Source organism: Manis javanica, chromosome 3 (genome assembly GCF_040802235.1).
Source record: "Manis javanica isolate MJ-LG chromosome 3, MJ_LKY, whole genome shotgun sequence".
NCBI classification, from domain to species: domain Eukaryota; kingdom Metazoa; phylum Chordata; class Mammalia; order Pholidota; family Manidae; genus Manis; species Manis javanica.
This window is the reverse complement of record NC_133158.1, coordinates 178968273-178990727: the sequence shown is the minus strand read 5'-3', so window position 1 is coordinate 178990727 and position 22455 is coordinate 178968273. Positions and strand designations below refer to the sequence as shown.

At 45.1% G+C, this 22455-nt stretch overlaps 1 protein-coding gene across 5 annotated transcripts in view; it reads right to left on the bottom strand.

The window, feature by feature from the left end:
• CCDC13 (coiled-coil domain containing 13) overlaps nucleotides 1-22072 on the bottom strand; it is a 51868-nt gene extending 29796 nt beyond the window's left edge. The window contains exons 1-5 of one of the 5 annotated variants that reach the window (XR_001850085.3): nucleotides 18666-22071; nucleotides 8767-8993; nucleotides 6813-6961; nucleotides 3146-3288; nucleotides 1492-1581 (exon numbers count right to left, since the gene is read on the bottom strand). Coding sequence is in view for 3 of the 5 variants with exons in the window: in XM_017641661.3 (XP_017497150.1) it covers nucleotides 1492-1581; nucleotides 3146-3288; nucleotides 6813-6961; nucleotides 8767-8987 (603 nt within the window). In the remaining 2 variants the exon portion in view is untranslated. Of the gene's footprint in view, nucleotides 1-1491; nucleotides 1582-3145; nucleotides 3289-6812; nucleotides 6962-8766; nucleotides 8994-18665 lie in introns of all 5 variants that reach the window. The other 4 variants (XR_012129577.1, XM_017641661.3, XM_017641660.3 and 1 more) reach the window with 4 other exon arrangements.
• Nucleotides 22073-22455: the final 383 nt, after the last annotated feature.

Here is a 22455-nt window from a genome sequence, read left to right as displayed (position 1 = left end):
AAGCTGAAACTCCTGCTCCAGCTGCCATTCAAGTCCTCCCTCCATAGGTGACCCCACCCTAGCTTTGTTTGGCTTATGTCCCTCTCATGGGTTCTGGGCTGCAGCCAAACATTATTTAGTTGACCCCCAGTGAGCAAACAGAGTAGGAACATTGAGTGTTCCTGGCTTCCCAGCCTTAGCTTGTGGGGTTCCTGCTGGGAGGCCTGCCCCCAACCTCCTTCTCCAACTAGGCCTGCTTCGGGAACCCCTCTTTCACCCCACCTCCTGGCTGCCTCAGGTGGGGGGTGCTCCCCCTGTGAACTCAGAGTCTGGGGCTTTCTCTGAAGGCCTATCCCCTTCCTTTTTTCAGTATGTCTACTCATCACCCCTTTCGGACTTCCCCATGAACAGAGACCCTGTCTTTGATTCCCTGTGTCACAAGGCTCAGAAAATCCTGTCAGGCTCAACAAGTGACTGAACAGGCGGTTTCCCATCAAGGGCAGCTCTAGTGAGGGACATAGAGGTGCTCACTGCTTTGGATGGCCCAGGGAGGGTCAGCAGTGCCCTGGGACACCCCTGCAAGTCTCAAGCCCCTCCAGGACCTTCCTGGCAATGAGACAGGTCTATCCAAGACTAGCCTTCACTCCGCATCTACCCCCAGAAGCTGAGGGGCCTATCACCGTACAAGAAGGACTGAATTCTCTCAAGACAGGCATGAGGTGGCTTGGTCCCGAGGTTCAGGGAGCAGAGGAGGTGGGGCCGAAGGAGGAGCAGTGGATGGGCAGTGGGGCTGGATGCCCCTGCTGGTCTGGCTTCCCAAGAGAAGCCCTGGGGAGGCCTCCAGGGATGTGCTTGAGACTGATGCTATTTATTACCTGACTTGGGCTCCATAACCCCTGCCCTGGCCCCTGGCAGCTGCTGAGCCAGACGGCCATCCGTTCCCCGAGCTGCCGTCCCCCATGCTGGGTTCACTGTCTCTCACTGGCTTAGAAAAACAGACTCTGGGCCATAAGCCCCAGTTCCCAAGGCCCTGATGTTCACTCTGCAGATTTTGAGCTCCACAATAGGAAGACTTCTTAAAATATGAACTGCTCCCCAAAAAGCAGAGCTCCATTGGGTAGACGTGAGCTCCCTGAACCAGGGGTAAGGTAGGGGCTGGATGTCTCCCCACTGAGGATGCTGTAAAGGAAAGGGCTAGGCTGAGAGTGGGAGGCCAACTGAACCAGAATTTGCTCCCTGGCCCTGACATTCCAGGGTTCCCCGGGGCCCCCACACCCCAACACGACCTCTCTCTCTGGAGACCTCACAGGCCTCCACGGGGGTACTCCTGGCCTCAGGTCATCCCCTTGAGTACTGTTCCCGGATGGCAGCTCAGAGGATGCTGCGGCAGGGGACACTGGCTCAGTGATGGGGTGGAGGTGGACCCTGGGCAGAGGCACCTACCTGCCCAAAGAGGACAGAGCCCAGGGACAGCCACCTCACAGACTCCCCAGGACAGAAGAGAACTCATACCACAGCTCCGCCTCCTGTCTGGGCCTTTGGTGGCTTGGCTCCTGCGTTGGCGGTGCCTTTGGCTGGTAGCCTGGCTGGGGCGGCCTGCAGCTGGAAAAGCAAACCTCACTTAATATTTAATTCTGTTCGACAACCACGGTGTCTGAGTGAAGTGCTCTCTCTGGTGCCGCCTTGGGTACCAAGGTCGCTGACCTTGGTGCTTTATCCTTCCAGCTCACTTAAGGCTCGTTGATGGAGGAACTCTCCTGTACAAACTGCTCTGTGATGGCAGAGGACTGTATTGGTCACCCCATTTCCCATTTGCTCCCCGGAGCAGCACTAGGACTCACTAACAGCTTAATAAATAACAGGACTGCAGTCACGGTCTGCAGTATCCTGGAGTTCTGATAACAGTCTGGGAGGTGGAGGGTGAAGGAATTAGGGACTTCGTGTTCAGACAGGGAGACAGGACCAGAGACACTGAGAAGCCTGCCACATGGGCTCACAGCCTGGTAGCCAAGACATCACTGTGTAAAGACAGCCAACTGACCCTTTAAGGGCTTCCCAACTGTTCTTCACATAAAGACCATCCCCTGTCTGATGAGGTTGGGTATGAATGCCCTTCCACCTCTCTGACCCTATCTTGTTCCACTCTTGGCCACACTGGTCTCCTTTGAGGCCTTATTCCCCACTCAGGGACTCTGTACCTGCTAGACCGTCTGCACGGAGACCCCTCCCCAACCTTTTGGAGTTTGGTCCCTTCTCCAGGCACCCACTGTGTATGTCCCCTCCTCTAAGAGGCCATTGGTGCTGGGCTGTTTCCAAGGAGGGCAAGGGCCACACCTATTTTGCTCCCCAGGGCCTGCCACAGAGCTGAGATTGTTCTCAAACAATATGTTATAGAACAAAGCTCTGATGCAATGCCAAGCATAGTGACTGGGGAGGACTTTGGAAGGCAGTGGAAGTGGATCTGAAATCCAGCACCACCACATACTGTGCACTCGAGAAGGCTTCCTAAGCTCTTCCAGCTCCTCCAGCCATATAAGAAGTAGCTATGTAGGTTCTCTCTAGCACATGGACTCCATTCAAGCTCCTAAGGGACCATGAGCTGCTTGGGCTGTGCCCTTGCTCAACTGGAGGGGTTTGTGATTAGCTGTGGGAAGACAGGGTAGCAAAAAGAGGAAGATGGACAAAGTGAGAATGATCCTGGCTCTAGCCTCAAATTAGCAAGGATCCCTGTTAACTTATTTAACAAAACTTTATTTAGTGCTTACTACATGTCAAGCATCATTCTAAGCATTTTACAATGTTAAGTCATTGAATCCTTAGAAAACCTTAGGGTGAGCACTATTATTACGATAGATGGAGGAAAATGAGGCACAGAAAGTATATAACTTGCTCAAAGTCACAAAGCATATCTGTGGTGGAGCTGAGACACACACCCAGGTCTGTGTCCTAACTATTATGCTGGGCTGCCTCTCTGTGTCCTGTACCCTCCTTGCTTCCCAACACACATTGCCTTCTCAGGATGTACAAAGACTGAAGAACTCTTTGCAAACATGACCCACAGCCGTTCAGAAGGACCCAAAGCATCTAGGTGTGGCTCTCTCTCTGGAGGAGTGGCACTGGGTCCAGGGAGTCCCCTCTAGAGGCAGGAATGACCGAGGCCCTTTACCTCCACCTCCAGCTCCTGGATGCGATTGCTCAGCTGCTTCACTCTGCTTTTCGCACCCTCTGACTCTGCTGTCAGCACCCGGTTCTTTTTGGACAGCTCGACGATTTTGGTGGCCATCACATCCCCAGCCATACCTGCTGTCCCTAAAATGCAGGAAAACAGCGAGGTCAGTTAAAATCACAGGCTCACACACTGAACTCCTGCCATGCTGCCAACAGCACCAGGGTTTTAAAAGTTAAAGCTGCTTGGTGTGACCCCTAACAAAAGGGCAGAAGCTCAGGGGAGTCAATACATACCTAGGCACCCTGAAACCCAACTCTAATGAGTGGAAATGCAGCCACTTAGAGATTCAATATGTTCTAGGAAAATCAAAAAATCAGGAAGCAGAGTTCTAATTCTATGGGAGTTAAGTTGATGTTCCTGTACCCTGCAAGTTGGCTGTGCCCTCCAGTGAGGAGACTGCACCCCGTCCACCCCTCTATGCCTGCCTGACTATGGGCTCAATCACTGACTTCTTTTGGCTGATGGGATGTTAGCAGATAAGGTGCAGATAGAGGCTTGAAAAGCACTTGTGCCGTTAAACTTGCTTTTTATATAAAACTCCTTATGCCATCTCCAAAAGAACATATCCAGGCCAGGTGTCTGGTCCCAGGAAGAGGAAAAAGACATGTGGAACAAAGCTGAACCACCCTGGCTAGGCCTGGCCTAGATCAGCTGATCCCCCATGAACCCCTAAATATTTGAGCTAACTAAATGCTTATTGCTGAATGCTACTGAGATCATGTGGTTGTTTTTTTTTTTTTTTACAGAATTCTGTGGTAATATCTAACCAATACAAACGCATGCATTCATTCAGTAAATATTTATTGGATTTCTACCAAGCTTTGAACACTCTGAATTAGGGATTCAATGGCTAGTAAAAAAGACTTACAGAGTTTACATTTGAGCAGGGGAGACAGATACAAAAAAAATAAGTAAACATGTACTCTAGTATCTAGGAGGAATAAGTGTTATGAAATAAACTGAAGCTGGGCAAGAGGATTGGAGGGATGGGGGTGATGCTATTTTAGAGTGGTTCTAAAGGCCTCTCTGAGAAGGTACATGTGAACAGAGACCTGGGTGAATGAAGTGAGGGATCAAGCTATGAATAAGAGTGCTCTCAACTAGGAAGAGTGTTCTAAGAAGAAGAAACAGCAAGTGCAAAGGGCTGGAGGCAAGAGCAAGCTTGGAATATCTGAGGCCCATCAAGCAGGCCAGAGAAGCTGGAGCACAGTGGGCAAGGGCAGGAGGCTGTAGAAGAGAGAGCTGGAAGGGTATAAAATGGGGGATACCGCCTGGCGTGGGGCTGTGCTAAGGGCAGGCAGCCAGAGCTCAGGCAGTGCCTAGCCCTCTCTGGAGGTCAGTTTCCGCATCTGTGTGACAGCAGGTGTAGTTAGATAGTTTGCAAGTTCCTTGAATGCCTCCGATACTCTAGCAGTGGGTGACTGGTGGAGGCACCTTCTTAGGCCTACTTTTTGACATGACTGTGATGCGCCTCACAAGACAGACAGTGACAGCTGGTGGAAGGTAAATGAAGGTGCTTGATGGTTTTCAGATTAATGAAGCCAGGCTTGCTGCTGCTGGCCTGGCCAGGCAATGAGTAGGGCAAGTAGGAGTAGCTGCCCTCAGCAACCTTTCATCTGCTGAGGACACATTAGGAGAAAGGGCTCAGAACAGGGGGAAGGAAACCATGCCTGGAAGTACAGATGGTCCAGTGGTGAGTTTTCTGGGTTGTGTTTTCCTACCAGGACTCAAAAGCAGTTCAAATCCTGGAACTAGACATTAGAAAAAGATCCAAGAGAAGCCCTCTCTAGTTCAAAGGGCAGGATGCGGGCTCAGAGAGAATGGGGAAAACCTCGCTTTTTTTCTCTTCTCTCCCAACCAGGCCCCACTTTGAAGCTACAACCCCATGAATATGGGGCAGCAGAGAATGGGCAAGCACAGACATGCTGAATATTTGAGTAAATGTAATAGACTATTTTTGTCTAAATATGTATAATGGTATTGTATAGTGGTATAAAAGCAGATATAAAATTTGGTGGGGTATAACATTTATATGTATAGATGTACATATAAAAGCTTTAATACAAAAGGGGAGGGTAAAGGGATCTGTATAGGGGAAAGTTTCTTCATTCTACTTGAAGTGGTGAAATACTAATTTTCAGTAAATTCTGAAAAGTTAAGTATGTATTTTTTAATCACTAGAGCAATCACTAAAAATCTATACAAAGAAATATAGTTTTAAAAAAACTAAAGCAATCACTAGAAATCCAACCAAAGGAAAACCAGTCTATCTGCTGTCAGCAGTGTGTCACTTGTGGCCTGGTTGAAAACATGAACTGAGCCAGTCAGTGTTTTCTCTTTAAAGTGAGAATCTGGAAATCAGAAATCAAGACTTCAGAGTGAGGACTGGATTTAAGAGATCTTAAAGGTGAGTTAGGACTGGCAATCAGATGAGGTGAGCAAGATGGCAGAGACAGCAAAGACAGAGAGCGCAGGGCAGGCTGGCAAAGAGGGAGAAGCCCCAGGGCCTGTCTCCCTGGTCCTCTGAAGTAGCGAGGTGGGCATCTCCTGCTGGCTCCCTGGAGCCCATCAGTTTCTCTACAGCTTTACAACAGTGCAAGCTGCCCCTTCACATCTGAAACCTGAGGGAGGTTGGGAGTGCTGCTCTTCCTCACAACACAGAGATTCCTCTTAATTGTGGTTTTTGTTTCAGACAGAAAAAGCCAAAGAATGTAGTGAGGAGCAATAGGCTACCGAGGGCCTTTATGTCACCAAATTCCCCTTGCTTTTAAATTCAGCACGGGACCTCTATCTGTACCCACCCTTAAAGGCATTGCTCTCAAAGGCAGGGAGAGATGCTCCAACAGATGTCGGGTGAGGCCTGTTGCTCTCTGAGACTGGGGACACCAAATTTCCGGTTTATTAGTCAGTCACCTGGGAATTGCTCAATGGATATATATGGGACAAAGGACAACCAGGGCCAAAGTCCCCACCAGATCTACAGGGCCAAGGTCTAGCTCATAACCACAGAGCCAATGCCAAACCCACACCCACAGGGCTACGGTCATCCCCAGACCCACAGGACCAAGGTCCCCACCAGGAGAGCCTAGGTCCAGCCCAGACCTGAATGGCCAAGGTCCACTCTTGTCTCTGCTCAGTCCCAGGAAATAGCCCCAAACAGCTAACTTCCTGTTTCCTCCACCTTTTTGGAGCAGCAAGTGCTGTAGAGTAAATGCCTGCTTCTGCCAGGGCTTTTTCACACCCATGATACGACATCTGAGCCAGACCACCAAGAGAAAATGGATCCTGCTGGCCCATAGACCATGCATCATGCATCCCAGAGAACCCTTGTCATGAGTCCCATGTGGGTCACCAGCACTCCCAGCTGCCCTGCTGCCCCTGCTGTTGTACTCCCATTCTTGGTGTGCTGGCCTCCTTGGCTTGCTCTCTTCCTCTGCCCTCTCCTTCATTTCCAGGACTCATCTGAACAGGCTTGACCCCTGCTGACCCTGGACTCTCCTTAGGGCACCTGTCCTCTGGAACCTACTGTGTGTTCTGCCCAGTGGGCACAATGACAGCGGGGCCAGATCAGCTGGACTTAAGAGCAGGAACTGTCACAACATACCTGTGAAGGCAAATCTGTCCTCTTCTATTTTCTTTTTGAGGTGTTTGATCTCAAAGTCCCTTTCCTTCAGCAGTTTATACAGTCGCCCGTTCTCATCCACTGTTTCCCTGAGCTGGTGGCGAAGCTGTTCGAGCTCATCTTGAAGCACTCTACAAGGTGAAGGCCGAGTTACAGGGGTGGGTGGGCAGGGGTCAGGCCTCCACCGGTTCACTGTGCATGGTCGGGCACTGGGTGATGATAAGTATTGGTCTATACAAAACAGGAAACCTCAACGAGCAGATTTTACCATACTGTTCTCAAAACTGAGTGAATTACACATGCATGTGTGCATGCACACACAAAGTGAAATTAGAAAAAATTTTGAATGACATTGTTTGCTATGGAGTCAAGAGAGAGCTATACAAACCCCTTACCCTAAGATTTCATACTCCTTTCAGGCATCCATAAAAATATGCATAAAAATATATTATAGACTACAAAGACAATTTTAGCAAATTCCATATAGTGAACATCATACAGACCTTTTTCTTCAATGGCAATTGATTAAAATTAGAAATCAATATTAAAAATACAGCAAAAAATAAAATCAAGAAATAAAACCTGAAACCCATCATATGTTTGGGACCAAAAAAAAAGGTACTCCTAAATGATTTATGGGTTAAGAAGAAATCATAATGTGTATTATGAAGCATTTAGAACAGACTGACTGCAGAAGCAAAATATCAAAACTTTTGAAATGCGGCTAAAGTGATACTTTGAAGAAACTTTATAGTCTTAGCTACATATAGATATTGGAAGACCACATAGGAATTGTCTAAACCTGAGGTCAAACCAAGGTCTCCAGGTTTCAGGTATGCTGGACAGAAAATCAGAACGGGTGGTTGGTTTTGTGTATTAGGAGTTGTGTTGCCAGGCTCTTTACAGAATTTTAAAATGTGAGAAATATGTGACCGATGGGTCTATGATCATGTCTACCATTAGGCATGGAATAGGCTCCCTAGAGACAGTTGTGCAGAAAGTAAGTAAGTTACAGAAGTTATAAATAACAGTAATTATTAGGTAACAGCCATTATCATTATTGTTGTTGCTATTCCACTAATGGCTCAAGCCTCTACCAATTCCAGTTTCTCTTATGTGGGGAAAGAGCTTTCAGAAATAGGTCTGGAGTTAATTTAGGGGTAATATTTAGAAGACATAGGAGGTTTTGCAATTTTTGAGAAATCTTTATTTTTTTTCCAATTAGCATTTTTTAGTAGAGCATTTTGAATACTGAAAAGTGATAAAAAGTAGAATCTAAAGATAGAGAAAACATATTCTGGGCAAAACCAGAAGCCATGAGAGAACTCAGCAACTCTTGTGATTTTTTTTTTTGACTAGCAGAGGATTTTGTATCAATATAGACTCCTGCTTCTAATAACCAGTATACATCAATATGCATCTGTGTGACACTGTCAAAGTTAGAGCAAAAAGAGAAGATTCTGGATTCCTTTCAACCTCTTCACCGAATGTGAAAAAGCAAGGAACCCATCAAGAACTTATTTGGACAGGTATGTTTATATGTCACTATGGGTCAGGAAGGGGAAACTGGCATGAAGAACAGTCCCAGGTGAGGTTTGGAGCCATGGTCATCCTGAGTCAGCCCACCAGCTCTTTAGAAACTCAAACACAGTTTTCATGAAAGATAGACTGCATAAAAAATTCAGGTGAGTAAACTACACCCTGGTGAGTTTCAAAACTTCAATGATTTTAAAACACATTTCATATCAATTTACGTCCACAGGAGCACAGATCTTCTATCAGATGCAAGAGTCTTCAATGACAGCCTCTGTTTCAAAATCTCTGTGTTTCAATTGATAAACACACTAGTCAGCCTGACTGTCTGTCTGCAATCATTTCTCTCCCACCATCCCTACTTCCCTGCAGTGCTGCCAGGAGAGTTCAAACTTGCATTTACCTCTGCTCAAAGCTGTTTTTTGAGTTTTGCTCCCCAGCTTGGAGAAGGCTGAGGCCATTGGAAATCTCCAAGGGCTCTTTGTGGTCATCAGTTCTGCTTTTGAGGCTCAGTTCCTTTTCCTTCCATTTCTCCATCTGCTTCTGTAACCTTTTGTGCTGCATCTCCTGCATGGCCTTGAACTGGAGCCGCAAGGTATCCTGTGAGCCTTCATCTGCTGCCATCTTGCCCTAGGAGTTGGAAGAAAAGCCTAAGCTGAAGCAAATGCCATGAAACACACATTTCCCAAGAGTGCTCAGCACATAGAGCTGTCTACAGCCTCCAACTCTGCTTAGGTTTGCATGGATCCCTCTAGAAGCTCAGAAGATTCACCCTCAATTTAAATCCTCTGAAAACCGAAGTTGAGCGGACCATCCTCCCCAAGCCATAAATGTGCCAGACTTTGAATGGCATCAGAATACTCCCATCACTTGGACTCAACACTTCATTCCTTCCTGTCCCTAAAAACAGTGACTCTCAAAGCTGGTGGAACATTAGAATCTCCTAGGAGTCCCTAGGATATAGAAATGCTTGGGCACATCCCTGGATCTATTAAGTTCTAATTTCTAGGAATGGGGCCCAGACATTATTACTTTTAAAAGCTGAAGTATAATTTTAATTGAGGTATAATTTATACACAGTAAAGTGCATGAATCCTGAGTGTGTAGTGCAATGAATCTTTATATCAGTACACACCCTTGTGGTGCCAACCCAGACAGGTAGGGCACTTCCTACCCCTGAGCAGGCTCTTTCATGGCCGCTCAAGTCAGTTGTCCCCCAAGGCAACCACTATTCTGACTGCCACTGAAGATGAGTTTTTCTATTATAATTTCAATCAGCTCTATTGAAATGTACTTTACTTACAGTAAAATACACCAATTTTATGTGTGCAAATGAGCTTTGATAAATACATACACATGTGCAAACTACCACCATCACAATGACAGAACATTCATACCACATCAAGAAGTTCCCTTGTACCCCTTTGCAGTCAATGTCCTGCCTGACCCAATTCCAGGCAAGCTGTGATCTGCTTTTGGTCACTACAGTTTTATCTTTTCTGGAATTTCATGTAATTGGAATCATACAGTAAGTTGTCTTTTGTGTTTGATTTTTTTTCTTAATACTACCTTTTAGAGATTTCATCTCATCAGTTCATTCCTTCTTATTGCTGGGTAGTATTCCACTGTATAGCTAGACCACAGTTCATACATTTACCTGTCATTGAACATTTGAGTTGTTCCCATTTTTGGCCATTATGAATAAAGCTGATATGAACATTCATATACAAGAAAATCTTTGTGTGAATATATGCTTTTATTTCTTTTGGGTAAAAACCTAGAAGTGGAAATGTCAGGATGTATGGTGAATCTATGCTAATTTTATAAGAAACTGCTAAACTGTTTTTCAGAGTGGCTGTGCCATTTTACATTCCCACCAGCAGTGTATGAGAGTTCCAGTTGCTCCAAATCCTTGTCAACACTTAGTATGGTCAGCCTAAAGTTTAGTCCTTCTAGTGGGTATATAGTGGTATCTCAATGTGGTTTTAATTTGTATTTCTCTCATGACAAATCATATTGAGCATCTTCATATGTGCTTACTGGCCATTTGCCTGTATTCTTTTATGATGAGTCTATTCACATTTTTTTTGCCCATTTTTAAATTATGTTGTCTTATTATTAGAGGGGCAGAGTTCCTCATACAGTCGGGATGTTTTGTCTACTTTTGAGCTTCACATAATAGAGCATGGACATTGGAATTTTTAAATGCCCCCACACTATTTTAAAGTGTAGCCAGTGTTAAGCATCCCTCCTTAAACCAAACTAAAATCACATCATCCTCTTGCTGCCCTTGTCTAGCCTGGATTAATACTTAGTCCATAGGCACACACCTGATCATCTGATCATCTACATTTGCCTTCTTACAGCACTAAACTATGTTTTCTACCTTTATCTTGCATCTACCTACCACTTCAGCATTTTATTAAAAATAAAAATAATAATAATAATAGGAGAAATGTGGGATCAACATATAAATCAAGTACAAAAATCAAATGAATATTCATATTTGACCTGATGGTTTATAGGTCATATTGCATGATCAAAACCGAAAGTTTCTGTGATGAATGCCCTTGTACTGTTCACCATGTAAGAATTTATTCACTCTGTAAGAATTCGTTCACCATGTAAGAACTTGTTCGTTATGCTTCAGAAGATTGGAGACTGACGAGAATTAGGCTTGAGATGGATTAATGATTGTACATTGAGCATTGACCCCCCTATACTGAATTTTATTGTTGTTAACAACCATTTGATCAGTAAATATGAGAGATGCCCTCTCAAAAAAAAAAAAAAAAAAAAAAAATCACATCATCCACTCACCATCCAATTATTCATAAATCTTGTTGATTCTCTATAAATGTCTTTAAATCTGTCCCCATATTTCCAAGCCCATGGAAATTACTCTCATTATCAGGCTCAGGCCACCTCAGGGCATTTGCACTTGCTGTTCCCTCTCCATGAAATGCTCTTTACTCAGACATCCAGCACGTTCACTTCTCTCAAATTTTACCTAACCAGAGACACTCTCCTCACCATTCTATTGTGGAAGGCATTCCTCCCTTCATGCCCCCTGCCCCTTACCCTGTTTTATCTTTCTCCATAGCACTCAGCTTCACCTGATGCATTGTATTTGTTTGTTTGTTGATTCCTTCCCTCTTTCCTGCCAGCCCCACAATGGCAGGCACTGTGTGATACTCACTGCTGGATCCTCAGGACTTATAACAGGCTTCCTATCTAGCAGGCATGAAAGGAGTATATGATGATGGTTCTGTCCCCAGAACTACTTAAACAGGTCCCTGCTGTCCTTGCTGCCCCTCTCTCTTCCCACCTCACTTGCAGTCTAGCCTGCACTGGCTGAAGGACTACTTTCTCTAAAGCACAGCTCTGAGCCTGAGAGACCTCTGTGCAAAACAGCTTAGTAGATTCCCATTAGCCAAAAAGCCAAGTCCAAAGGCAATAAAGGCTTTGGGAGGTTTATCCTCAGTTTCTTCTTCCAGCCTGTTTTCCCCTTTATAGTACTGGGTTCTAGTGTCACCTTGGTCTTCTCCCACTACACCTCTCCTACCCTTCCCCAAGACTTAAATCTTACAAACCCCTCCAGACCCCTGCATGAACCCCATGTCCTTTCCGACCCTCCAGGAAAAACACACTCCCTGCCTGAACACCCCCAACTGCCCCATCTACACCTTTCCATTGTACTTATCTCCACCCTGTCCACAGGGATGTTCCCAGAGCCTATACTCTAAGCTGATAAACCTGCCTTAATATTGAATCCCAGGGATGCAGTCTAAAAATACTGATGTCAGGCCCCAGCCCTGGAGAATTCAATTTAATTAGTCTGGAGTAGTGGCCAGGCATGGGTCTGTTTTAACACTGCCCAGGTGGTTCCATGCTAAGGCTTGAGCCCACAGCCTGGCCCTGGAGCCTGTTGTAGCAAAGGAGGAGACAGCATTACCTTGGAATTCCTCATAGGATAGCTCTGCCCAGTAAAAGTAAAGAATTAACACAGTAAGTCTGGGTTGTCCACATTCCGCACATTCCAAGGAAAGATTTGGTCCCTGACCTGCTCCTAGGAGGTAGCCTCTAAGCCTTTGGAATATCCTCCCATTATTCTTAGACATTTCATTCAAAGACGCTTTATTCACAGACACTCCAGGTAGTCTGTGCTTAAATGTGATTTGATGATGAGGGCTTGGGCCACATAGCATAAGCTTGACCTCTGAAGAGTTGGGAAATTGAATGACAGAGGTCAGCCATGCCTATATGACTGACCCCCAGTAAAAACCCTGGACACCAAGGTTTGGGTGAGCTTCCCTGGCTTGCAATACTCTGAACATGTTGCCATGCATTGTTGCCGGGAGAAGGTAAGCACTGTTCCCGTGACTCCCCTGGAAGAGGACAATAGGAAGCTTGTGCCTGGTGTCTCCTGGATTCTGCTCTGTGTGCATTTTCCCTTTGCTGATTTTAGTTTGTACCTTTTTATCATAATAAACTGTAACTATATAATGGCTTTTCTGAGTTCTGTGGATGCTTCAATCAAATCATGGAAAGTAAGGGTGGTCTTGGGGACCCTCAAACTGCAGGAACTCCTGGATAACACTGCTGAATGTGTGACGGCCATAGCTAAGTCTCCACCACAGATGTCTTACAATGGGGCTCAACATTGTAAATTTAGGCAAATCTGACTTTTTCTGTGAAGGACCAGAGAGCAAATATTTTAGACTTTGTGGGTCATATGGTTTCTGTTGCAATTACTGTATTCTACCATTGCAGTAGAAAGTAGCCATTGATAAGATGTAAGTGAGTGGGCGTAGCTGTGTTCCAATAAAAGTTTATTACAAAAACAGGCAGTAAGCTGGATTTAGACTGTGGGCCTTAGTTCACCAACCTGATTTAGAAGAATTTCACTTGCAAAGGTGTTTAGCTATTGAAGAAAACCTTACTGAGCCTATTAATTTGAAGATATAACTAATTGAGTTTAAAAATAAATTTATCCCATGACTTCCTATTTTTGTACATTATAAGAAAGGACATCCATACATTTCCTTTTCCAAATTGGGTCACTTTGGAGAATGAAAGGAAAAGCTATTAATAATCACTCTGGGTCAACAGCAAGTTGGGAAAGCAGCTTGGAGGCCATGACCAGCATGTGAGGCAGTGGTTCCTACCTGTCCTACACACTGGAACCACCAGTGGAGAGCTTTAAAGACACTGATGCCTGGGTCGCACAACCAGGGATTCGGAGCCCTTGGTCAGGGTGCAGCCTGGGTGATGGGTTCTGCTGGTCTGGGCTACTGTACAAGCAGCCTGGCCCAAGCTGAGATAGCACCTGGGATTCAGGGTGAATTTGGCTTTGTACCAGTGGTGTGAGTCTAAATACTTTCGAGATCTCTCTGAGCCTCGGTTTCTTCTTCAGTAAGGAGGAGATGATGACATGGAGGCCACAGGTGTGCTGTGAGGGGCAAATGCTACTCAAAGCAGGGTGTGAAACAATTTGACAGCTATACATTAATAGGAACAAAATATGGTATTTTCTCCCTTCCTGGTGATCTGCCTTGTGGACTCCTATCCACTCCCTCCCCACATCCAGATGCGTGCTGTCCCTCACAGTGATTCTTGTGACATGTCCTCAGAAAGCCTTCCCCAGCCGTGGGGCCTACACACTGGCCAAGCCCAATGACATATTGCTTCCAGCCTCTGCAGCCACTGCCTCACATCTCAAGGTCACCTCCTCTGTACTTTACCTCTTGCCTGCTCACCCCAGTATCCCTCAGTGCCCCCCATTTCTCTAGCTACTTGCTTCACACCTTAGCTTCCTGGATCCATACGGCCCATAACCATCTGGGACCTTTCTAAAACCAGATCCTAAGAGGCTCCGTGCTGCTGGGCAGGGTATGTTCTCTCCACTCAACCAGCATCCCTACCACTCCCGAATGCTGGAGCTCGCCCATCCTCCTGTTATCATTGTTTGTAAATGCTGTTCTTTTCTTACACCTGATGGATTCACCCATTTTATTTCATATCAGCCCCTGAAAATCTCTGGGTTTGTGACCCCTGCTAAGTCTCAAGCCTGGAGGCATCTCAAAGGCTTGCTTTAGCCACTCTACCTACCTGGAATGCCTTCCTCCCTGGCAATCCACTGCCTACTTTCTCCTTCCCACAAACCCCCATTTAGCCTTTAGAATCCCCCTGGAGGCTCTGTGGCCTTCTAGAATGCCCAATGGGACATCTCTTGATCACTCAACTTACTTTAATATATTATGTCTATGACTTTATTTCTATTCCTTCCATTTACTAAAAGGGCTCCTCAGAGCCAGGGTCTTAAGTCTTACTTATTTTTTAATTCTGAGCATCTTGCCCAGAATAGGCCTTCAATTAATATTTGTATAAGTGTCACTAAATGAATGTCATATGTACTCAAGGATAATAGAAAGAATGAATGAGTAAATAAATGAACACAGTAACTTGTAAGACCTGTTTCCTTTTCTATTCCCAATGTGCACTTGAAGTCACTGGGGAACAGGTACTTCTTGGATGTACACTGCATTCTGGGCAAACTGCTTATCTCTCTGTGCTTCAGTATGAAATTGTTCTGTACTTCATAGGGTGACTACAAGGATTAAATCAGAGAATGCATGGGAAGTATGTAGTATGGTGCCTGGCACAGAAGCACTCCTGACAGTTTGGCTATTATCTTTCTCATCTCATGAAATGGCGTCCTTGGCCTAACCAAGCCTGCAGGAGATGGACAGCAAACCTGCAGTGACAGGACACCTTTGGTCCAGCTCAGCCTCCAGGGCATTAGCACATGCTCTGTGCTATGAATGTGGCCAGCACAGGTTTGGATTTAATTGGTGTGGGCTGTGGCCTCGGCATCTGTCCAGTGTTAGTTTCCCAGGTGAGTATAATGATGAGCTGGGGCTGAGAATGAGGGGTGATAAGTGCAGGAGAAGCAGGCACCCCAGTCAGCCTGTAGTGGAGTGCTGAAGAATTGGCCTAAGGTCGGGGAGGAAGGGTTTCTGAATGGGGGGTAAAGTGCTGTCCTGTCAGAAGATCGTTTGCAGAGAGAATATGAGGACTGTGGGGAACTGAGAAAGATGGAGGATGGCCAGAGGTTTGGGGAGGATCTGGAAAGATGGTCTTATCTAGTCTATCTAAGGAACCTGGACTTCATCCTGAAGGTGCTGGGGATGTTCAGAGGATGCAGACAGGATCAAGGATCACATTTGCATTTTGTGAACCTGGAGGCAAGGGGTATGCTGGTAGCATATTTCTGGGAAGGGATGTGGTCCCAAATTAAGGCTGTGGCAGTGGGTATGGAGAATGGGAACAGGAATCTCTGCCAAATGGAAGAGATGGGATGCCGAAAAGGAGGAGGGAGGTATCTAGGGGGATTGGGTTTGAGTGGTGGGGGAGATGGTGGATCCAGGCAGAGGAGCAGTTTTCCAGGCTGCAGGCAAGCCTGGTGCCAGGCACTGTTGGATTTAAGACTCACTGCACTTCTCACATGGAGATGCTCGGTGGGAAGCTGGCTGGGTGGGTCTGGGGCTAATGAGCGTGAGTTGGACTGGAGTCTCAGATGGCTGAGACCTGAGGTGTTGACAAAAGTAGTGAGGAGGTTGGCAAGGAGGTAGGAGAGAGGGAAAAGGAAAATGGAAGAAGATGAGATGGGCAGCAGCAGATAGAGATGAGTAGATGTCACCAGGTAGAGATGGGGACAGAAGTGTGATTCTGAGCAAAGGAGAGGCAGGGTGGAGTGGATCAGGATAGAGGCCACAGGGGCAGGAAGAGAGAAAATGCCAGGGACCTTCTGAAATGGGACCCAGACCCATTTCATTCTTCCTAATCTTCTTAACACCTTAACTGCAAGTCTGTTTTAGACCCCTGACCAAGAACAATGTGAATCTCAGTTGGAGATGCTTTTTCCCAGGAACCAGAAAGGAAAACTTTTCTTTTTAAAAGCACATAACAATAAAGCTAAAACTAAATTTTTCAGAACACCACTTGGCCTATCTGATTCCTGATTACTTCCATGACAATGTGGTTGGTATACATTAAAATTAGGAGCAATTATGTGGTTGTCATTTATATTTTGGGGAGTTCAGATTGGTGATTGGAAGAGTTTCTGTCACCTTCCACCCACCCTGAAGATAGAAATTGTCATGTTCATCTCTGAATCTCATCTCTGCAGGACAGGACAGCACTGTGAGCAGTGGGTGCTAAGTTAACATTCGTGCCATGAATGAATAAAGGAATCACAGCAGCAATTTTGTCCCTAAAGCAAACAGCATTAAAAATACTCAACTTGGTATCATTTGCTCATGCAGGATGTGGGTTAAAGACTCACTTAGCAAATATTTATTGGCCTTGCATTAAGAGCTATGAAAGAGCTCTGACCTTATGGAGCTTATAGTCTGGTGGGGGAGACAGACACTGATCAAATGATCAGAAGAATAAGGATAAAATGATAACTGTGATGCTGTGAAGGAAAGATACATGGTGCTGAGAGCCTTTATCAGGAAGTCTGACATAGTCTGCGGGAGAGTATTCCCAAGGAAGTGAGCTGAGACCTAAAGCACAAGTAGGAAGAGCACTTTGGTCAGAGGGGCAGCCTGTGCAAAGGCTCTGTGGCAAAATGAAGAATGGCAGTGACCCTAATGATCGGTGTGCTCCATCCCTCCTGCAAATCCAATCCATCAGCAAACTCTCTTCTTGGTCTACCTTCAGAATATATCCAGAACCTGAATATTTCCCAACTCTTCCACTTCAATTATCCTAGGCCAAGAACCATCATCTCCTGTTTGGATCATTACTATGGCCTCCCAACTCAGGTCCCTGCATCTGCCCTTGCCACTAACCCCACAGTCTAGTCTCAACACAGCAGCCAGACCATGCCCACCTCAGCATAAAAACAGGGCCCAGTGTGATCTGCATCTCCTCCTAACTCATCTTTCATTTTCAAGAACACATCAAACTTGCATTCTTTAATACAAGCTATTCCGTCTGCTGAAATGTTCTACCCAAAGTATTTATGTGGCAACTTCCCTGACCCCGGACAAGTGGTTGCTGGGGGTTGGGTCGAGGGGAGGAGTGATGAGTGGAGCACTGGGGGTTTTGAGGGCAGTGAAACTATTCTTTTTGGTCTTTACTGGTGGCTACACGACATTATGCATTTGGTGAAACTCATACAACTGTACAACACAAAAAGTGAACCCTAATGTACTTTTTAGGTTAACAACATATAGGTTTATCAAAGATAACATGTCATACCAATGCAAAATGTTCATAATGGGGGAAAAGGGGAAGAATATACAGGAACTTTGTATTTTCTGTTCAATGTTTCTGTAAATCTAAAATGCCTTAAGAAATAAGGCCTACTAATAATTCCTTTAACAAAAGTTGTGGCTAAAGCTGCATGTAAGGAACTCTGCTCAGGAAGGACTTAAGAGCCATGGAGTGGGGGGAACGGCACCCACCCACCACACTGCTCTCTATGGTGAACTCAAAGTCCCAGAGGCAGCTGAGTGCCTCGGGGACAGGGACCGGTGAGGAGGAAGGACTGGGGCCCTTTCCAGGCGTGAGCCTCCCTGCCCCCGCAAGCTTGCCTCCCTTTTTTTTATTAAGTTCTCGGAGAGATTTCCCAGCAGCAGTTGGAGTCCTGGGGATGGAGAGGAGACGCCCCGGAAACACTGGTAGGGCGCCCTGAACTGCGGGACAAACCTCACTGCCTGCCTGCCAGGCCAGCACAAACGCACGGATGGGGTTGGGGTTGGGGTACAAATGCCTGGTTTGCCGGGCGGGAATGGACATCCTTTACTTCATTCAAATTAAAAGCTTTTGGACTCGCTCCAGCTGTGAGGGGACTCACTCCTCGGAGCCCCCGTCCTGTGGGGGCTGGCCCAGGGAGCGCGCAGGACATGGGACACCGCCAGCACGGAGAGCTACCGCTCCGCCTTTCCGCGTGACGCCGGCCGGCTCCGTAGCAGAGACCAGAGGAGGGCACTGGTCAGGCGGTAACGAGTCGGGTTTTTTACTATGCCATCACCTCTGTGACTTTGGGCAGGTGGCCCACCCTCTGCGTCTCACTAATCCCGGTACGGCGCGGAAAATGTGTCTGCAGGGAGAGGGGAGGCGCTCTGCGCGAAGGGCGTATCCTAGCTAGGCTCCCGGCCTGCGGGGAGCTTCTGGCTGGTAGCGGCGAGCTCGGGCGAACGTGTGCGCTCCGGCGCCGGCGCTGGCGCCCCAGGAGCTGCGGACTCCCCGGGCTCCGGCCCGGGACCTTCCGCCCTTCCCGGCACTTACAGCAGTCACTCCGCTCCTCCCTTCAAGGGTCGCCGCAGCTCGGTCACTTCTTCCGGACGCCTGCCCACGCTACTCCAGCAACCGTCACCAGGGAAACAAGCAATGCTGTTGCGTGACATCGTCACGTGCCTACGGGAAACGGAGGGCGCCGGGAGTTTGGAAAGTGACCGACGCGCGGACTCTGGAAAATAGACCCTATGGAAATAGGCGCAGTGGGTTGGATGAGAGAGGGTATCGAGTACCTGAGACTTGAAAGGTGGCCCAGTAGTTCTCTGGAAGATGTTTGAAAGTTTTGTGGGCGAAACATTCTGCACAGAGAGAGATGCACATTCTGCAGTCATGCAGGGGAGTTGGAAAGTAAATAATTCCACCATGAAGTTTAACGTAGCCATTCAGAATGTCTTTGAAAAATATGGGGAGAAAGGCGGTGACGCTGAGTGAAAAAAGCAGGACATAAAACAGCAATTGCTAAATAAAGATATGTTTTGTAAAAAGAGGCACAGAAACAAGATTATGAGGGATAGAAATGTTAAAACGTTTTATTTGGGTGGTGGAATTATAGTGGTGTTTTTAGTTTTGCACTTTAGAGGACAAAAAATAATGAATATGATTTGTTTTCATAGTAGAAAACACTTGTATTTTTTTTTAAAAGACACCAATTTAAGTCATTATTATAATAAGGTAGGAGGCAAATTTCTAGAACAGGAGATCCAAGAAAGCTTTCCAAATACTTATTCCAGTCTGTACAATTTGAACATCCTCAAATATCTCCTAATTGCTTTTCTTTTCCTCCTCATGAGGCACTCACTCCAGGCACACAGGAAGATGTGGAACCAGACCACATTTTGCAGAACTATACTATAATGTCACAATCAGGATATTGATATTGATACAATGCACCTATCTTACTCAGATTTCCCCAGTTTCATTTGTATTCATTTTTTTCTATTCAGTTTTATCGCATGTGTAGGTTTACATATCCACCACCACACTCAAAATATACCAAACACTTCACCACAAGGATACTCTTGTTTCTTTCATTTATAACCACACTCACCTCCCTTTTACCTCACTACCCCACCTGAGTCCTTGACTTCTGGGATTCGCTAATTTGTTCTTCATTTATACAATTTTGTCATTTCAAAATCATTATGTATTGTATGTAGCCTTTTGGGATTAACTTCTTTAAAAAAATTAAATGTTTATTTTTTGTTTATTTCATAGTCAGATGTGGGCTGGCTGGCTATTCCTGGCCTTTCCCCTCCAAGTGATGACTATGGGATCCATTTTGCAAATGTCATCATCAACCATGGTTTCCAAGGTCTCTGTGGGATTGACTTTTTTTACTGAGAATTCTCTGGAGATTCATCCAAGTTGTTATCAATAATTTGTTCCTTTTCTTGACGAGCAGTTTTCAGTGGTATGGAGCTGTCCCTGTTTGCAGATGACATGATATTGTACATAGAAAACCCTAAAGAATCCACTCCAAAACTGCTAGATCTAATATCTGAATTCAGCAAAGTTGCAGGATACAAAATTAATACACAGAAATCTGTGGCATTCCTATACACTAACAATGAACTAGCAGAGAGAGAAATAAGGAAAACAATTCCATTGACAATTGCATCAAAAAGAATAAAATACTGAGGAATAAACCTAACCAAAGAAGTGAAAGATCTATACTCTGAAAACAAGACCCTCATGAGAGAAATTAAAGAAGATAGCAAAAAATGGAAACACATGCCATGTTCATGAATAGGAAGAATTAATATTGTCAAAATGGCCATCCCGCAATCTATAGATTCAATGCAATTGCTATCAAAATACCAACAGCATTCTTTAATGAACTAGAGGAAATCATCCTAAAATTCATATGGAACCACAAAAGACCTCAAATAGCCAAAGCAATCCTGAGAAGGAAGAATAAAGCAGGGTGAATTATGCTCCCCAACTTCAATCTCTACTACAAAGCCACAGTAATCAAGACAAATTGGTACTGGCACAAGAATAGACCCACAGACCAATGAAACAGACAAGAGAGCCCTGATAAAAACCCAACCATATATGGTCAACTAATATATGATAAAGGGGCCATGGACATACAATGGGGAATGACAGCCTCTTCAAAAGCTGGTGTTGGCAAAACTGGACAGCTACATGCAAGAGAATGAAACTGGATTATTATTTAACCCTATATACAAAAGAAAACTCGAAATGGATTAAAGACTTGAATGTAACTCATGAAACCATAAAAGTCTTAGAAGACAACATAGGCAAACATCTCCTGAATATGAGCATGAGCAATTTCTTCCTGAACACATCTCCTCAAGTAAGGGAACAAAAGCAAAAATGAACCCATGGGACTACATCAAACTAAAAAGTTTCTGCACAGCAAAGGACATCATCAACAGAACAAAAATGCATCCTACAGTATGGGAGAATATATTTGTAAATGACATATCTGACAAGGGGTTAACATCCAAAATATATAAAGAACTCACACACCTGAACACCCAAAAAGCAAATAACCCGATTAACAAATGGGCAGAGGATATGAAGAGACAGCTCTCTAAAGAAGAAATTCCAATGGCCAACAGACACATGAAAAGATGCTCCACATCACTAGTCATCAGGGAAATGCAAATTAAAACCACACTGAGATACCACCTCACCCAGTAAGGATAGCCAACATTGAAAAGACTAAGAACAAATGCTGGCAAGGATGCAGAGAAATGGGAACCCTCCTACACTGCTGGTGGGAATGTAAGCTAGTTTAACCATTGTGGAAAGCAATATGGAGATTCCTCAAAAAACTAAAAATAGAAATACCATTTGACCCCGGAATCCCACTACTTGGAATTTACCCAAAGAATACAACTTCTCAGATTCAAAAAGACATATGCACCTGTATGTTTATTGCAGCACTTTTTACAATAGCCAAGATATGGAAGCAACCTAAGTGTCCATCAGTAAATGAATGGATAAAGATGTGGTACATATACACAATGAAATACTGTTCAGCCATAAGAAACAAATTGTACCATTTGCAACAACATGGACAGAGCTGGAGGACATTATGCTCAGTAAGCCAGGTGGAGAAAGACAAATGCCAAATGATTTCCCTCATTTGTGGAGTACAACAATGAAGCAAAACTGAAGGAACAAAATGACAGCAGACTCGCAGACTCTAAGAATGAACTAGTGGTTACCAAAGGGGAGGGGTGTGCGAGGGCAGATTGGGAGGGAGGGAGAAGGGGATAGAGAGGTATTATGTTTAGTACACATGGTGTGGGAGATCATAGGGAAAACATTGTACCACAGAGAAGGCACATAGTGAATTTGTGGCACCTTGCTGCACTTATGGACAGTGACTGCATTAGGGTAGGGCCTTGATAATATGGGTGAATGCAGTAACCACATTGTTTTTTCATGTGAAACCTTCATGAGAGTGTTTATCAATCATACCTTAAGAAAAATTATTTAAAAAAAGAATTACTTTGTTTCATTTATGAGTTTAGTACACAATATTATTCCTCAAATATTAAAATTTTGATTTAACCTAATTTTTTAATTAAGGTATGATTGATATACACTCTTATGAAGGTTCCACATGAAAAATACTGTGGTTACTACATTCACACGTATTACCAAATCCCCCCCATATGCCAATGAAGTCACTATCCAAAGTGTAGTAAGATGCCAGTCATTACTTGTCTTCTGTGTGATACACTGTCTTCCCTGTGACACCCCACACACCATGTGCACTAATCATGATAAGCCAGAATTCCCT